The 16,947-nt window shown below is 42.3% G+C and overlaps 1 protein-coding gene across 1 annotated transcript in view; it reads right to left on the bottom strand.

Annotated features, from left to right (window-relative positions):
• Nucleotides 1-1,479: 1,479 nt before the first annotated feature.
• Nucleotides 1,480-16,947, bottom strand: part of SLC22A4 (solute carrier family 22 member 4) — a 69,879-nt gene continuing 54,411 nt past the window's right edge. The window contains exons 7-10 of the mRNA XM_034779760.1: nt 15,797-16,011; nt 14,966-15,148; nt 9,122-9,257; nt 1,480-5,965 (exon numbers count right to left, since the gene is read on the bottom strand). Coding sequence (XP_034635651.1) covers nt 5,884-5,965; nt 9,122-9,257; nt 14,966-15,148; nt 15,797-16,011 — 616 coding nt within the window. The 3' untranslated portion in view covers nt 1,480-5,883. The remainder of the gene's footprint in view (nt 5,966-9,121; nt 9,258-14,965; nt 15,149-15,796; nt 16,012-16,947) is intronic.

Here is a 16,947-nt window from a genome sequence, read left to right as displayed (position 1 = left end):
CACTGCTACTCCAAGATTTCTGGTCATGTGCATGAGGCATATGTGCGATGACAGTGGGATCCACACTGACACATACTCAAAGCAACAGCAACTTTTTTCACAACAGTATCTACGTCACAATGATTAAGCTTGTTGCGATAAGAGTTCTGAACTTTGGTCAGTACCATTATAAAACCTAACTATAGAAAACTCCTATCCACTAAAAATTGAAAAGCCTTCCTCTTTGGGAGCAATAATAGTAAGACTTTGCACTTCTATCCTAGGACATCTATGCAGTTTAAAAACGTTATTCAAAATAAATTAAGCCACAAAGCCTATTCAATAGTGAAGTATGTAGTCACACTTTAGATGGGGAAATGAGGCAGAGAGATTAGCTAATGTGCTCAAAGTCACACAGCAAGCCATGTCACATATAGGACTAAAACCAAATTGCCTAGTTCCCAGTCTTTTGTTTCAAGCACTAATCTATGCTTCCTTCAATGGGAAATACCCCATGAAGTCAAATCATTGAGCAGTGAATTGCTTATATTTGATAGTATGTAAAAATTAATATTGTGTAGTAAACCACTTTGTTTTGGTTGTTTTCCATTAAAATCATTCATCTATCAGAGCACAAATTGCCTTCCAGCTGGACAATTTAGCTATCAAGATTTAAATATTCCATCAAGTACCAAGTGCCAAGCTTCCATATCCATGGGGGTGGGGGTGCAATTTAACACTTGTGTACGGGCAGTTAGATCAGTAAGGTATGAAAACATAAGCAGCTGGGGCATGAAGACTTTTCAGTAGCGTGAGGAGGGAGCCTCCTGGTATGGAATCTGAATTGTGCTGCCCTTTTCTCCTCCGCCACGAAGGGTTAATCTTCATGGCATCGATTAATCAATTTGGGCACAGAGAGGGTGAATTATCCTCAGAAAAAGCTACGTGGGATAGTAAATAGCTTAGAAATGCATAAGGGAACAACTCAACAGCCTGGACGAGGTTAAATCTGCAGTTTGTCAGCATCTCCTTGAAGGCACCAGGTCTTGTTGGCACAGGAAACTGATAAAGATTGATAGTCCTTTTTGGAGGTGCTTTCCCTCAAGATCTGTTTCCATGGAAAGTGAATATATATGCCAGCAAAAAAAACCAAACCAAACCTGCCCTCAGAATAAGGTCACAATTCTGAAGCCTACATAATAATTTGAATTTCACACTAGAGCCATCTACTCTCCCTATTTTCTTTATTGTTTCATTTTTTGTTTTCATTTCATTTGAGGCCCCCGGGCCCTGGCTCTTTTGCCCATATTCCCTAATCAGGTTCACAGTTTCAGTGAGTGCCTTCTGCTCAGAGAACCTGGAAAAGGCTTGCAGGTAATAGTGATTCTTTAATAATGACTTCGGAATATTTGTTCAGTTTTTAAAAAAAATCTGGAGTAACCAGATGCTTGTATTTGGCCCTAGCAGAAGTTCATTCATAGTAAAAACCACATTCACTGATGCTTGTTGCCAATAAGATTTTATTTTCCAGACTTTATGACAGATACAAAGCATTAGGAGACCCAAAAAAATGCCACATATAAACAAACTATAGTCTCACAAACATTAGATACAACTTACGTGTGTCTCATCAAGCACCATAGGCAACTAATAATTAGAAGACCCCATCCTTCCCCGTCCCCAAAAAGAAAATGAAAACCGATCGGTACCAAACAATTACATTGAATATTAAACTTTCCCTTTAGAACATTTTCAGCTTGGGGAACATCTATTTACACTTAATTACCATAAAGGAAATTAAATAGGACATGGGAACTTAGTGTTTCAGAACGTGTATTTTAAAATTTCATGGAAGGATGCACCTGACCCTACAAATGGATCCATGTAGGCAGAGGCTTTGCACCCAAGCAGAGCCCCATTGACTTCAAAGTGGTGTTGTGTTAGCACAGGAGTGCACCTACACCAATTAGCTTGCAGGATTGGGGCCTTAAGAGTCAGTTACCTTAAAAGAACACGATCAGTGTTATTAAGCCAAAAGACTGCCCTACCTTGATAGTTCTCCATTCTGGAAGAGCTTACCGTAGTGCTCCCACTTCCCATTCTCTCCCCTCCCCTCCCCCCAACACTTATTCCATGCTAACTAAATGTTAAATGACTTCTCAACCTGTCTAATAATAAGCTGGGGTACATCCCCCATTTCCAAGGAATGTCACACAGATATAGGGTTACTGTCCGCTTAAGTTATATTTTAAATATATTTCCTTATATTTACCATTCTGGATTTTAAAACTCTTCCGATTTAGAAACAAATCTAATTTTACTTTCCGCTATTTATGTTATTTGTTTACTTCCTACATTCATCTCACTTTGGATAATGGACGTCAGTGCAGACCGCAACATTTTTCTTTAGTCAGTTTCATTTTCAGGTTCTGTGTTTTAATGTTTGAATTGCAAACACTGCAGAGGGCATATGTTTAAAAAACTAAACTGTTTTCATACAGTGTATCTATTGGTCTCAGGTAGGGGGTATTTTTGGTAAAGCTGTCTTACAAAGTTTAAATGTTGGGCCCCAAGTGAGTTAAACATATCTGCTTAAACTCTAACAACATTCCGATTAAGCATCCATCAGTAGCAAAAAGGAAGCCGCTCCTCACTGCAGTCTGAAGAATAAGACAAAGTAAAGCCACTCTCCAGTCACCCTTCCAAAAAGGGCTTTGTCTAGATAGACCAATGCTTCCCAACCAGGGCTTACAGGGCCCACTGGGGAACTGTGAGCAGGTTTTAGGGGGTCTACCAAAATAAACCAGAGAGTAGGGCCGGTATTAGGCTCACTGGGACCTGGGGCTGAAGCTGAAGCCCGAACAACTTAGCTTTGCAGGTCCCCTCTGGTGCGGGGGCCCAGGCAATTGTCCTGTTTGCTACCCCCTAATACCAGCCCTGGCTTTTAATCTACTGGAAATGCAGAAAGAGATGTTGTAGAACAAGCGGGCTGTGGAGTTTTTATAGCACGTTGGGGAGGCCTCAGAAAGAAAAAGGTTGAGAACCCCTGGTCTAGACAGCGTCCTTTTAAGACTTGGAGAGCATTTAACATTTTGCAACGAGGAGTTCTAGGCTCAGACATCAGTCACTAGAGTTCTGCAAACTTTTAAAGAAGTCTGCAAATACCACAGGCTTTTAAGACCAAGAACAATCCTCCTACGGCTGTAGCAGTGGCTCTCTCTTGGGACTCTATTGTTGAAGTACATTCACCAAGCCCAACTTGGTGCAAGAAGAACGTGAAATGAACTTCTAGCTTTAGCAAACTTTTCCCATCCGCTTGCAGATTAGATTTCACTTGCATTTCCCCACCACACACACACACACACACCTTTTGAGCCTATTCAAACAGATTCATAACCAGGATATCCAGTTACTGAAACATAATTTAGTCAATGTCGTAAAGAAAGAGACTTCCTTTCACAAAGTTTTAAACACATAGGAGACTTCACTCTTTTCAGTTATAGTCCACAGAGAAAATAGGTTATATAATAAGTCAGTGCACATTTTTATTATAATAAAGAAAAAACAAGCTAATGGCAACTGCCACATTTTCGTCTATACTTCAGCAGCTCCAATAAACCAGCTTCAGATCTTGCTGAGGATAGATTATACAGACACAGCAGGGTATATGTGATTATCAGGGCACACGAGGAATAATACAACTCCCAGCAAAATCAATGGGAATAATCCTCTCCTTCCCCAACCCCAAAGCACTGCTTTACAAGTGGTAGCCTGACTGCTCATAAATATACAGCTCCCATATCGAGCCCCAACTTATAACTCATTTGAAAAATGTTATAATCAAAGCTGTATTTGACAGGCAGACAACTTATCATGAAGACTGCAGTGCTAGGCGAAACCAAGTGTATGTTAAAACTTGTCCAGCAGCATTTTAAGCCTATGCAATTCTCTTAGGAAGGCTTTACAATTTAAGAAAAAATAAATAAAATAATAATAGTGCCAGAAACTGGACTTTTTGCCCCTCTTGATCCCTCCATAGAGTCACACTCCATGGATTTCTTCAGGCATCACTGTTCAAACCTGGGCAAGATTTATCAGAAGACAGAAAGCCTCCTTGCAAATGCTCCATCAGGTGTAGTAACTCCTTTTTTGCTAGGTTTAGACACAATTTGAAGTCCTTGTTATAACAGTTTCACAAGCTTCTGAGTACAGTCCCCTAATGTCAAAAACATTCTCATTAAAAATAAAGCTGCTAATACTTAAACTGTGAGATGTATCAGTGCTACCGGCCTGGGAAAAAGACTGATAAAAACAAGCTGTCAAAAACATAGACAAACTTGTTTTTTATTTTAATTAAAAACATGCAAAATTAAGTTTTCTGTGATCCTAAAAAGTTACAAGAGTATAAAAATATTTCAATTGGTTTCGGAAATATCCAAGTCTCTGATCACATAAAAGAGAATAAGTATCGCCTTTTTTATAGAAAGTATCTTCATAAAAATATGGCCACGATATACCAAGCCCAATCCCCGCATCTCATGTAAACAGTTCTATCCCATTCTAATATCAAGGGTTTGATGAGAATGGTAACTGAAGTAATCTAAACAGTTATTCTACATGCTAGGCCAAAGGGAATGTCCTCTATATTACCAAAAAAAAATTAGCTATATCAAATCTTTAAATATTGCAAATGCCTTATGAAGAAAACTTTGTTTGAAAAGAGATGAGATAGCAGCAACGGAACAGAACCTTGGCCCAGGACAATGGCTGCCTTGCGCTACATTGTCAATATGGCAAAACCATTTATACAAAAGAAAGGTTTAATTTTCAAAGCCAGAGTCTTTAAGCCTGAAACAAATAGTCTGTTGCACTTCAATTTAATTTCCGTTTGAATACCTTTGCCTGATAGATTCAGTTTCATAAACGACTGTCGTTCTATCATTACTTGTATCTCAGCCACAACTGGCTTCAACATGAAAGCAAAAAAGATTCATGAAGCCCAGATTGCAGTGCATGCCAGTTACACAATTTAAGTAGGTGAGAGGTTATGAAGTTTCTCTCTTTGTTTAAGCTTACTAAGGTGAAATTCACTCCTGGGCCGAGGGCCAGCACAAGACAAACACAGCACTCAAATCGCCCTTAAGCTTTCAGACTGAGGCTTAACTGGTATATACTCCTTTTGCTGGTCCTCTGCACAGTCGGGGAATGTCACCTTCTGAATAATGATTAGCCATCATCAATCCGGCAGGCTAGACAGATTTCATTTGGCCAGAAAGTAGATATGCAACTAAAATATCTTTTTTGCTAAGAAAGCATTATAACACTGTTTTCTTCTAGCACAGTATTTGTTCGAAAGCCTGTAGTGCAGGAACTAACAGCATAAGTATAAAGTGTATTGCACTGTAAGCAGCGCTGTCATTTGACTCTTCATCTAATATTGTTCTAACTTTTTTTTTAATGTTCATTTAAGCATTAAGACTTTGAAATAGTTCTCATTTGAAAATACCGGTGTTAGAATCTTGAACTAATTTTTGACTTTGGTATTTCAATTCAGGTTTAAGCAGCTTTTGAGTGCAAGATTCCATTGAGTCAATGCTGTGACTGTTCCGAATGCTCTCTTATAACCTGATTTTCAAAGGGTGCTGAGCACTCATAGCTTCCTACTTAAACAGAAGCTACAGCTGATCAAAACCTCTGAAAATCAGGTCACTGCGGATAAACTATGGGGAATCCTATGGAAGTAGATGGCATCTTCACAGCACTATATTTAGAACAATAGCACTGTAGACTGTAGGTTCATAACTATGTGGCACCAGTAGTTTTGACCCCAGGTTTTTTTCTGGTAGGAAATGCACTGAGCAGTACTTGTTCTTTTTCCAGCCCATCAGGAGATGCAGAGCCTTATCATAGCGTTGTTATCTGAGTCTTGGAGTCTTCAATCGCCTTTGAACTCCTTACATGGTTGGTGCGTTGTCTGTTTCTGAATCTGAAAATGAATAAAAGATTTGAGGGCTACAGAACACTTTATAGGAACTAGACATGAAACATTCCGCTCCCAGACATTTAGCGCAAAACTGCTAAAATAACCGAGCTGCATCACTGAAAACATCTTCCAATATAAAACTGCAGAAAAGCCCATTACATTGGGATGTGATGCTCTAGAAGGGACCCTCTTCTTGAAGAGATGATAAAATGAACGACGTTTGCGAGACTGCGTGTCAATACTCGCCGGTCCAGTGGAGATCATTTCATCCACCCACACACAGAGCATGTGTTTAGGAAGTGTGTGCATGAGGCTCGTGGCAAAATTTCAGCTGTGCCCAGTATTTGCAGTTAAGGTTTTATCAATTTAAGAACTTACAAACCACTGATCAAACACCCAGGAAACCCCTAACAGTGACAAGGAGCCGCAGGCATTTCCTCAGGAGCGCCTCTGACCCTGAGAATTACAGACCCTTATGTACATCCTGGATAGCCTTTTATAGGCAGTTCCAGCCTTCTCCAAATAGTTATTGCTCTTAAGTGCAAATCTGCCCACAGTACTGAGCCAGAATAACCTGGCTGTGTGGTAGGGGAGTTGCACTGTGGCTACCACAATCCCCAAAGGCAAATGCCCACCTTTCCCTGGTGATGGAAGAAGGTAGAAAGAAAATGGCCGGCACATAAGCATAGTTGGGCTCACCTCAGATGTCCCCTCAGCTGCAGCATATTGGAAAACCCTCAGTGGAGCACAAGAGGTTTATATCTGTCTAGGCTCATCAGTTTTCCCCTCCTTCACCCCACACAGCAGAATTACGTGCATCCCGGCCTCTCTTCACCCATTGGGGAAGGAAGACAGGATTTGTCTCTTACAGTGTTACAACTGCAATATGCACAGGTACAGTCACTTAAAGCACAAGCCACAATACACAAAGTACAATACTATGTCTCTCTTCAGGGATAGGTATGTTGCCTCACCACACAGCCCCTTCTCCACATCCCCACTGGCACCTGCCGCTGCAGAGCACTATATTAAGTATCAGTGTCTCATTGGAATGCTAGGAGTTCTGAGAACAGACTGCCCAGTACATGGGCTGCTCTACAGATGCATTACAATCACATGGGCAGTAGGTTAGGGTAGTACTTAATGGTCTGATGGGAAAACAGTTATAGAATAGCATTCTGTAACTAACTTATTTTAATCACAAACCGTCCCTGTAAAACAGTTATGACAAACGTTAGAACCAACTGGAGATTTGGCACATGGCATCTCTATGCATGTGCGTGCATGCATAAGATTTCAGTGGACATGTTTGTACAGGGTGACCCAAACAGCAGCGTCCAGCGTAGCAAGAGAGCATTGCATGTTCTTTACAGCTACAGGAAGGAGCTTCAGGGGGCGGGAATGGGGGGAGGTGGGTAATCTGTCTCAGATTATACCAGCAGTTCTTTATCCACCAAAAGAAAAGAACTATAAACGCTGAAGTCCTGTTTTCATAGTAGAGCCCAATCCCCTTCTATTCAAAGAACAAAGCGCTATTTAAATGAAACAAGAACAATCCTATTAAATGAATAGCCTTTCTATATACTAGAAGGGAAAATACAAAAACTTTGCAATGTTCTCTACACATGATTGTGTGCTACCTCACCCACCTTGTCTCTCTAATATACACATGGTCTAATTAATACACCATCCTTGTGAGGGATGAAAATATTATCCCTATTTTAAAGATGCAGGGAAAGGCACCCAAAGAGGTGTGGTGACTTGCCCTAGATGATGCAAAGCAATTCAGTGGTAGCAGTTGGAACATGCCTGAGGCTCTCTCCTGATCCAATGTATCCCACTCCCAACCTCTTATTCCAAATCCTGCCTCAAAACAGACTTCTTCAATTAAAAAAAAAAAAAAAACTGGTATCCACCTAACTTTAAAAAACGATCTAAGACAAAACTGTCCTGGGACATTCTGGGTTGTTCATCTATTTAAGATGAAAGTACCTCAGCGCGGGACCACGTTTACCCCGGTGTCTTGTACACCAGGAGGCCCCCTAGAACATGCTATATAAATTCCACAGCCCGCCTGTTCCACAACAACTCTTTCTGCATTTCCAGTAGATTAAAAGCCACAGCTGGCATTAGGGGGTGGCAAGCAGGGCAATTGCCCGGGGCCCCACGCCACGGCAGGCCCACAAAGCTAAGTTGTTCGGGCTTCGGCTTCAGCCCCAGGCCCCAGTGAGTCTAACACCGGCCCTACTCTCTGGTTTATTTTGGCAGACTCCCTAAAACCTGCTCGCAGCCCCCCAGTGGGCCCCGGACCCCTGGTTGAGAACCGCTGTTGTACAGCGCCTGACACACTGGTTCTGCTTCTATAATAAATACTAGCACCACAGCTCAGGCATTCCTGGCTTTGAGTTCAATCCACTGGGCCATGTTGCCCCCAACATACAAGAGAAATTCTGGTCTGTTAAACACTGTGTACTAAGCCCACTAACAACAGTGAAGACCTCCAATGTGAGTACTGGAGCCATTCAGCATAACATTTCAAGAGAGGACTCTGATTTCTGAGTGCTTATCTCAAAACACTGTTGGTCTTGTTTCCAAAAAGTCTGAGCACCCACCTGGACTTCAGTTGGGAGTCACGGGTGCTCAGCAATTCTGAAAGATCAGTCCCAGTGTGTATCAGGTACTAAAAATCAGAGGCTACTTCTGAAAGGTTTGGTCTACTGCAGCAGTTCTCAAACTGTGGATCGGGACCCCAAAGTGGGTCGCAACCCCATTTTAATGGGGTCGCCGGGGCTGACTTAGACTTGCTGGGGCCCGAGGCCAAAGACCGAGCCCCACCGCCCCGGGGCCAAAGCTGAAGCCTGAGAGCTTCAGCCCTGGACAGCGGGACTCAGGTTACAGGCCCCCTGCCTGGGGCTGAAGCCCTTGGGATTCAGCTTCCACACCCCTCGGCCTTGGGCAGTGGGGCTTCGGTCCTCCCTCCTGGGGTCATGTGGTAATTTTTGTTGTCAGAAGGGGGTTACAGTACAATGAAGTTTGAGAACCCCTGGTCTATTGGAACAGACCTGTAAAATACTCATTTGTTTAGTGTAATGAGGAGATGATATTGAACTGGTTGTGGCTGTACGTTTCAGATCTATGGAGTGAATGAAATCCACTTACCCTTTTACTCTTAGCATCTGATCGAAGGTCTCAGGGAGAGGATTTCCATAGCTTTCTGGGAGAAACAGGGTAAGGATCCCTATCAGCACAGTCAGGCTTCCCATGAGAATGTAAGGCAGGAATCTGTCATAGGCACCTGGCAGAACACAGGACATGACAACATGAGTTATACACCAACCATCACAAGAAGCTCACAGATGGAATAAATATTCAGGACACCACTATATTGTATAATTCACTTTGCATAATTTGCTAGCCAATATTTCCATCTAGAAATCAGCACAAGTGAATCCCAAACTGGAGTTACTTATGTACCTGCTAATCCTATCCAAAGGGTTTTTCAATTAAAAATATGCCAAACTATAATATGGGATGATCACATAATATCACCAGCAGTATCTCATATGTGTTGCCAGTTACTACTCTGGCACTAATTGTGTACCGTTTAACAACTCCTACATGCTGCTTCTTCAATGTAGGATAACAAATGTCTTGACAAGATAAACACAATTGTGCTAGTACCACTGCTGGAGGAAGTGAGCCTTCAATAGTCTGTTTATATTTGGACTCAAATCTTAGCCTCACAATAAAACTTCATTAACTAAAAATTAAACTTCCTCTGCTAACAGCACATTTAAAAATCTTGATTAGAAGTGGGGAAAGCATCCTGTGACCGACAGTGCCCTTGGTCTAGTCAGAATCAGGTTTGAGACTGGAAAGTAACTACTATTGCCAGAAGCCTTACGTTTGTGCACAAGTGTATGGTCAGGATGCAAAATCTGCAAACCACAATAGCACAGAACATTAGGGATCTTTCAGAAAAGGTGCAAACCACGGAACCAGAGAGTATCTTGTATAGAATACATGTACTCTAGACATGACAATATCATTTCTCATTGAAATTATACCTGTAGACTTTATGATGTAGAGAACAAAGCTAGGATTAACCACCAAAGATCTCTGGTATATCAGAGGAAGCCGAAGTTTGTGCTTTGATCTCCATCTTCATTCAATAACTGGCTAAACTATATGGTCCTAATTTAGCTGAAGCAAATATCAACAGCTCACAGCCTTCTCCTAAAACTTATCTTTTCCTATTTTAAATATGTGTGACTCCTCTAGCAGTGTGCCAAGGTCCTGAAGGCAGGCCCATGGGACATACGAATCCAAAATATGAGAAAAAGCACATTTTTCCTTACTATATGAATAACCTCTGCATTATTATTAATGATTATTTGCATTGCATTAACATTCAAGGATCCCAAGCAGGATCAGGGCCACATTGCCTTACGTGCTGAACAAACACGAAGAGATTGAAACAGAGGGAACTTTTTTTTATTACAGAGAATAAACAGAAATCCTGGCCACAAGCTGGTAGTTTTGTGACTGTAATAGTTGCTAAAACATTAGATGAGAGACTCACATGGTGTTAAATGATTTGAAAATTTTGCCATGTTCAAACACATGGGTGAGACAGTACATGTGAAATTCTCCTCTCACTTTCTCTATCATCATATAAAAGGATCAATTCCCTTGATGTAAATGGAGTTACATTGGTTTAAAAGCCACTTGAGAGACAGGAGAGGAGAATCAGTCCTTATATATGAGCTGGGCATATAATGGACATATAGCTTCACTAACATCAGTAGAGCTATACTCACTTAATGCCAGCTAAAGTTCTTGCCCATAATGTTTATACAAATATCTAATCATGTGAGAACGTAGAGTAACAGGAAATTTATTATGGGAGCAGCTGGGTCGTCTGACAATTCCCATTGCAAGATCCTGTTTGCCAAAACGGAAACTTTCAGGCTGAAGTTTTCCATACCAGGTGTCTGCTCAGGCTGAATTATTCATTATTATTAGTTTAAAGTTTCAGCAGAAATGATTCAGCTATTTCAGAGAAGATTAGGGAAACAAACATAAGTTGCTTTGCCCATGTTAAAAAGGTTAATGCAATTGTTTTGTGGGGAACCTTTACCATCTCCAGGGGAAGAGGGAGGTGCCATCCTCATGTCCAGAACATGTCTTTCACCATCCCAGCAAATAACCACCCAAATTTGACCTAGTTATAAGCCTCTGGAAAAGACCTGCAGGTTACATATGCTCAGGGGAGTCTTGCTAGAAGAAGCAGCTAAACCTCTGAAGATTCTGTCCTCCCTGAGTATGCTCGAGTCTCTCTCAGTTCCCACCCGTGACAGATTGCATGTGGTCCATCCCCACAAAGCAGCTGGACACATTCCAACCCAGGGCTACAGTTGCTGAAAAGGATTTGCCCTGTAATGGCTGCTCCCAGTTAGGGTGGGGCCAGGTATTGGAACTGAGAGCAGGGAGCTCTCAAGAACGCCCCTGCTGGCACTCAGACAGTGTGGCGGAGGAAGCTGTCTGATGTGAATGCACAGGGGACAAAAGCAGGATAGAGGAGAAGGAAAAGGAGTAGACTCGGACAAGGCATCTGCTGAGATTGGGTCTGTCTGGGCAAAGAGACTGGAACTGGAAGCTGGAGAAGAGAAACTGGCACTGGTTGGGCAAGGAGACTTGGAGTGGGAACTGCGGAGGTATGAGGGGGTAATACTGGGAGCCAGTGAGGAAAACAAGGGAGGAGGACACAGACTGGATGAGGGCTGGGGGGAAGATGGGCTGGATGGGACTGGAACAAGGAGCTGGGAAGGTGGGGGGAGGCAGAGATTGGATGAGGAGTCCACGGAGGGAGACTGGGAGTCAGTGGGGTGGGAGGGGAGAGACAGATTGGAAGGGGGATGTCACACAGCCAACTGGCAAAGGGGTCACTGTTCCTTACCAGCAACTCTTGTCTCAGACTTCACAAACTCACTACACCTAACACACTGGTTTCATGATAGTTATCCATAAAGGGTAGCATGTTAGGTCTCTAATGAAAGCTTGTAACTTATCAATACTCATAATCATTGTGCGATGCGTATATGGGTAATAGTAACATTATTCCTTAACTATACTTAAAATTATACCCTTATGGTCTTGAAGTGAAAGTGAGTCACCAGGGAATGGTGTTGGCCCATTCAAGCAGGAGGGAGCTCTCACCTCTCTCTGGCTAGCTGATTACATAATGTTTTGCTCAGTTGTTTACCTTTGCACCAACCCAGAAAAATTAAACATCAAAACCACTTGGAAGCCACAAGGAAGGACAGGCGAGTGAGGGGGGCGCCCTGTCTGTGAATAAAGACTGATTCAGTATATCACAGGGTGGAGAAAGACATTCTACATCCGTCCACTGAGGTGGTACTTGGATGAGTGGAGGTGCTTTGTGAAAGACTGGGTCCTAGCTCCTTGGGGCTAGCCAGCACTGCAAAAGACTGAACGTTGGAGTGAGAATCTACTTTATTAGCTAGGACAGGTAACTATGAATAAGGGTAGGCCCTACTTCACGTTTTACGATTTTGTTTCGTATGTAACCGTTTGTTTCCACTTGTTTCTGTTTAAGAAAAAAAAATGGAGATTCAAATAAATTATCTTTTGTTTTACTACCATTGAACAAGTGCTGTGTGTGATACAGGAGCTGTGGGCTAGGTGAAAACTGGGACACAGTTTCAGATGATCTGGAATTTCTGTGGATATCCAGTGATTAGGGGCTGGATTCCACAAGGGGACCCGTCGAAGGAACTTGAGGGCTGCGGTGCATCTACTGTCAATCTGCAGGTGTAGCCCAGAGGAGAGCGCTCGTGTGCCTGACAGGCTGGTTGTGTTAGGGAGCTAACACCAGACTGGCACAGGCACTGGAGAAAGCTGGCAACAAGGTGACTCACAGCCCTGCATGCCCCGAGAAGCCTCACAGGGGAACTGGGACTGACTGAGCAAGGAGACTACAACTGGCTGGGAGGGGTGGGGGTGAGAGGCTGGCCTGGACGGGGATACTATGACTGGGTAGGCAAGGAAACTGGGATGGCGTGAGACGCCTGAGGAGTAGGGACAGTGACTGGGTGGGGATAAAGAATGGGACTGGGACATGGAGCTAGGAGTAGTGAAGAGACCAACTGGGACAGGTTGGAAGAGATAGAGCAGGAGGGGGGTCAAGCTTGGGGGGAAACGTGCACAAGGGTCCATATCTATTTCATTTCTGTCCAGAACCTGGAATGGAAACCAAGATTCCTGAGTCTCACCATTTCTCTGCTACCTGTGAAATCCACTGGCAAAGTGTGTGTGTCTCATCCCCTACTACTGCTGGTCCACATAGTGAATCACAAGCTACTATAGCTATCAGTTACTCTGTTAGATCTAAAAGTTCCTACCTGCTGATGAACCCGGGGGTGTCAGTATGATGCCACTTGATGGAATTTCTATTATTTCAATGTGCTTTTTTAAAAACCGAAGAAGTCGCACACAGAAAGTTACATTAAAAACACCAGGGTTGCGAAGTCAAGCACTCAAAAGTGCCAGAATTAAATCTGTGCAACTCAACCCTTTTGTACATAAGCCTTGGGATACAGTCATTACTTGATCACATACCATTTTTTCTGCAGGACCCATCTCATTCAGGATGGGCCTGTTCTAGAGATGAATGAGGGTTCTGTAGTGAAGGAGGCTTATCTGTTAGGACCCCTGCATTTGTTGCAGAACTTGGAAGGGGTGTAGTGAATGTGGCAGCAGATTGTAGGAAAAGACAGCATGTTGTCTCATATCTAAGGCAACTAAATGCTGCTCGGAAGAAGTGGATTCTATCCTTGCCTCTGACTCAGTTTCTCTATTTGAGGCTAGTTAAATCACTTAGACCAAACTTCTCAGAGGTGGTTCCTCATCACTTCACTTAAGATCCGGGGGTCTGATATATAGGAGTGCTGAGCACTCACAGCGGCAATAGAAGCCAATCAAAGCTGTGCTTATAGCCTCATGTGACTCTACATAGATTAAATACTCAGAAAAAAAAAAATCAGGACCTACCCATCGCAAACTGAGCACCCAAAATGAGTGGATACTTTTGACTTTAATCTCTCGGTGCCTCAGCTCTCCATCTATAAAATACTCCACTCTATAAAACAGATGTGAACATCTAATTAACGACGGCGGTAACGCATACGCACAAAGGGGCTGAATTTCCTTTTACTTTTGAGTGTTTGACTTTGTAACCTTAAAATTTCTTTTACCATCGTGTTTTGTGTGTAATTCGATATATTATATGTACACACCACTAGGTACACTTTATACTGCATATTTTCTAAGTATCATTTTCAGAAAAGTATAGATTCCAAGAGATTATTTGACCTGCATCTGCCTGTTTTTCAGCATCTCAAGAGTCTCTGTGCTCTCTTCTACGCTGACCGCTACGCAATGAACGCTCTACGTGTGCTAATCTATTAGGCCACCACTCTGCTTTCTATATTTAAGTCTCTCCTGAAGGCCCATTTGGGCCATCATGCCCTTGGGAAATTAGCTGACTGAAAATGGCAAGTTTCAGGAGTGAGTGAGATTAGTTTTTAAATGTGCACTATCAAGATGTGGCAAAGTATCATCTCAGCCACTCTACTTGTACGTTTCACCCCTTTGCTTTCCCCCTTTGTCTTTGGATTGTGAGCAGGGGGTGAGGCCTCTTCTGTTTGGAAAGCACCTGCCTCAATCAAAGAGAATAAAAGGGCCTGTTACACCACTGTTGCACCTGTATAAAACTGGAATAACGCCATTTATTTCCCATTGTGTAAAACAAAATGGCCCAAAATGGAGGAAAGGGACTGAAATTACAATATCTAAAAAGTTGGTTTAAAAATCTCGGGAGCACCAGGACTTTCTAGCTTGCACCCATTCTTTGGGATAATTTTTCTGTGCAGTTTGCTCTCATGTGCTTAAATTCAAGCCAAATGACAGAAGACATCTCACCAAGGTAAACAAAGTAAGGAGCGATGATGCTGCCCACCCTGGAAGACATGGAAGTAGCTCCAACTGCCATGTTTCTTACTATTGTTGGGTAGAGCTCAGAAGTGTAGACATAAAGCATTGAGAATGCGGATGTGATCCCAAACTTCCCCAGCATCACCAGGAAGACAGATAGGATGTGCAAGTCTGAAAATAAAATTAAATAAGATCAATAAAGCTGCACCAAGTTCCCATGTTGTTACCGCCATTGCTTTTACCTCCCAAAGACTTCAGCTTTTCCTCTCTACAATTGTAGTCTTCTCTTATCATAACCACCCCCCAGACCTAGATTATCCAATTCATAACTTGAGCAGACAGTTTATTTTGTACTACCAGGACTTTGGTTCATTCCCAATCTGAGAGTGCACTTGAAATGCATTACAGCTCTGATTCAGCAAACCACATAAGCACATGCTTAAATTCATATCTAATCAGCATTTAGGTTCTACTGAAGTCTACGGTGAAATTTGGAGAACTTCTGATTTTTGTAAGCAGTGATTCCAGTTCAGATGCAGCTGTGTTCTGTAATTTATCCAATTTTATGAGCTGGTCATCTGAAGCATAAACAGATCAATAGTTTGATATTCAGAGGTGCTGAGCAACACAATGAGAGCTGCAGGTGCTCAGTATGTATGGAAAAAAAAAACCAAACCCCAAAATCAAATCAAGCCACAAATGATTAAGGTTTGGTGCAAATTTCACCCAGGAACTTTCTGGTTTCGAACCCTTTACTGGAGCAGTTAGATGGCACCGTAGGATATATTTTATTTTTATGTCATGAGTTGACGCTCATACCTGTAGGCACCAGCTGAATGAAGAGAATAACCCCTCCTCCTAAGAACAAGGTGCCAGATATGGAATACCGCCGAGGTAAGGTTCGGAGGAGCAGCCAGGCAATCACATAAGCCGGAACTTCAATAATGGCTGAGAGGAAGCAATTGACGTAGGCATTTCCATGCAAGTTGGGAGTGTTGAGTGACAGTCCAAAATAACCAATTGACGTCAACATCCTGAAAGATGCGTAAAAAGTAAAGTCTCTACAGTATTACCCAAGATTCTGTTTCAGAAACAGCACTGTACCAAACATCAGCAGTGATGGGATGGTTTTCAGAATTTTCAATAGCTACAGCACAGTTTCTAAGTCCCTGCAGCTTCTTTTTGTACTAAAAATGTATGAACACAATCCTCTTCACAGAACCCTAACTTAACTCTCCCTCTCATATACAATACAATAAATGAAAGGCTCACTGGAAGTTATTCATAATGGTGTTTCACTGTGACAGATCCATTAACAATATAGTGAAGTAGGAAGTCCCGAAACGTTGCAGTTCATTACAGTGTGCCATCTACAATCCCATTTTTAGTGAACCTCTCCCTAGAGCAAATTCTATGAAAATTCTTGGGGTACTCATAAAAAGCTCCATTATAGCATCTGAATGCTATGGTTCTGCATAACGGAGCTGGAAGATCGTATTTCAAATCTTGGGACACCTCAATTTGACATCTGAAAGGAATTAGCCATTCCTCTAGATGGGAGGCAGTGGAGTCCAAAGGCCTGGATCACAGATTGAGAGTCATGTATTAGGTTCTAATTCTTGTTCTGCTACTGAACTGCTATGTAGCCTTGAGCAAGCCACATGACCTCTTTTGCTATACCCCCAAGACAGTAATATGTACTTCACACGGATGTTGTGTGGATAAGATTGTGGGTGGTTGTTGTTTTTTTACAGCAGCATTTTGAGTACACAATGTGCTATATAAATGCTCATCATCAATACAGTCATCATAAATTTGCATGCTCACAGGAGCACAAATCTCTACCTGCCTAAACACGGATGCAAGCACCTTAATGCAGGTATTTAGACACCCTATGCAGATTCCCACATTTGAAATAGGTCCCAGTTTATGAGACTGGTTATTATAAAAACCTACAACAGGCATCACAA

The sequence above is a fragment of the Trachemys scripta genome, chromosome 8 (genome assembly GCF_013100865.1).
Source record: "Trachemys scripta elegans isolate TJP31775 chromosome 8, CAS_Tse_1.0, whole genome shotgun sequence".
NCBI lineage: Eukaryota > Metazoa > Chordata > Testudines > Emydidae > Trachemys > Trachemys scripta.
This window is presented reverse-complemented; position numbering and strand designations above follow the sequence as displayed.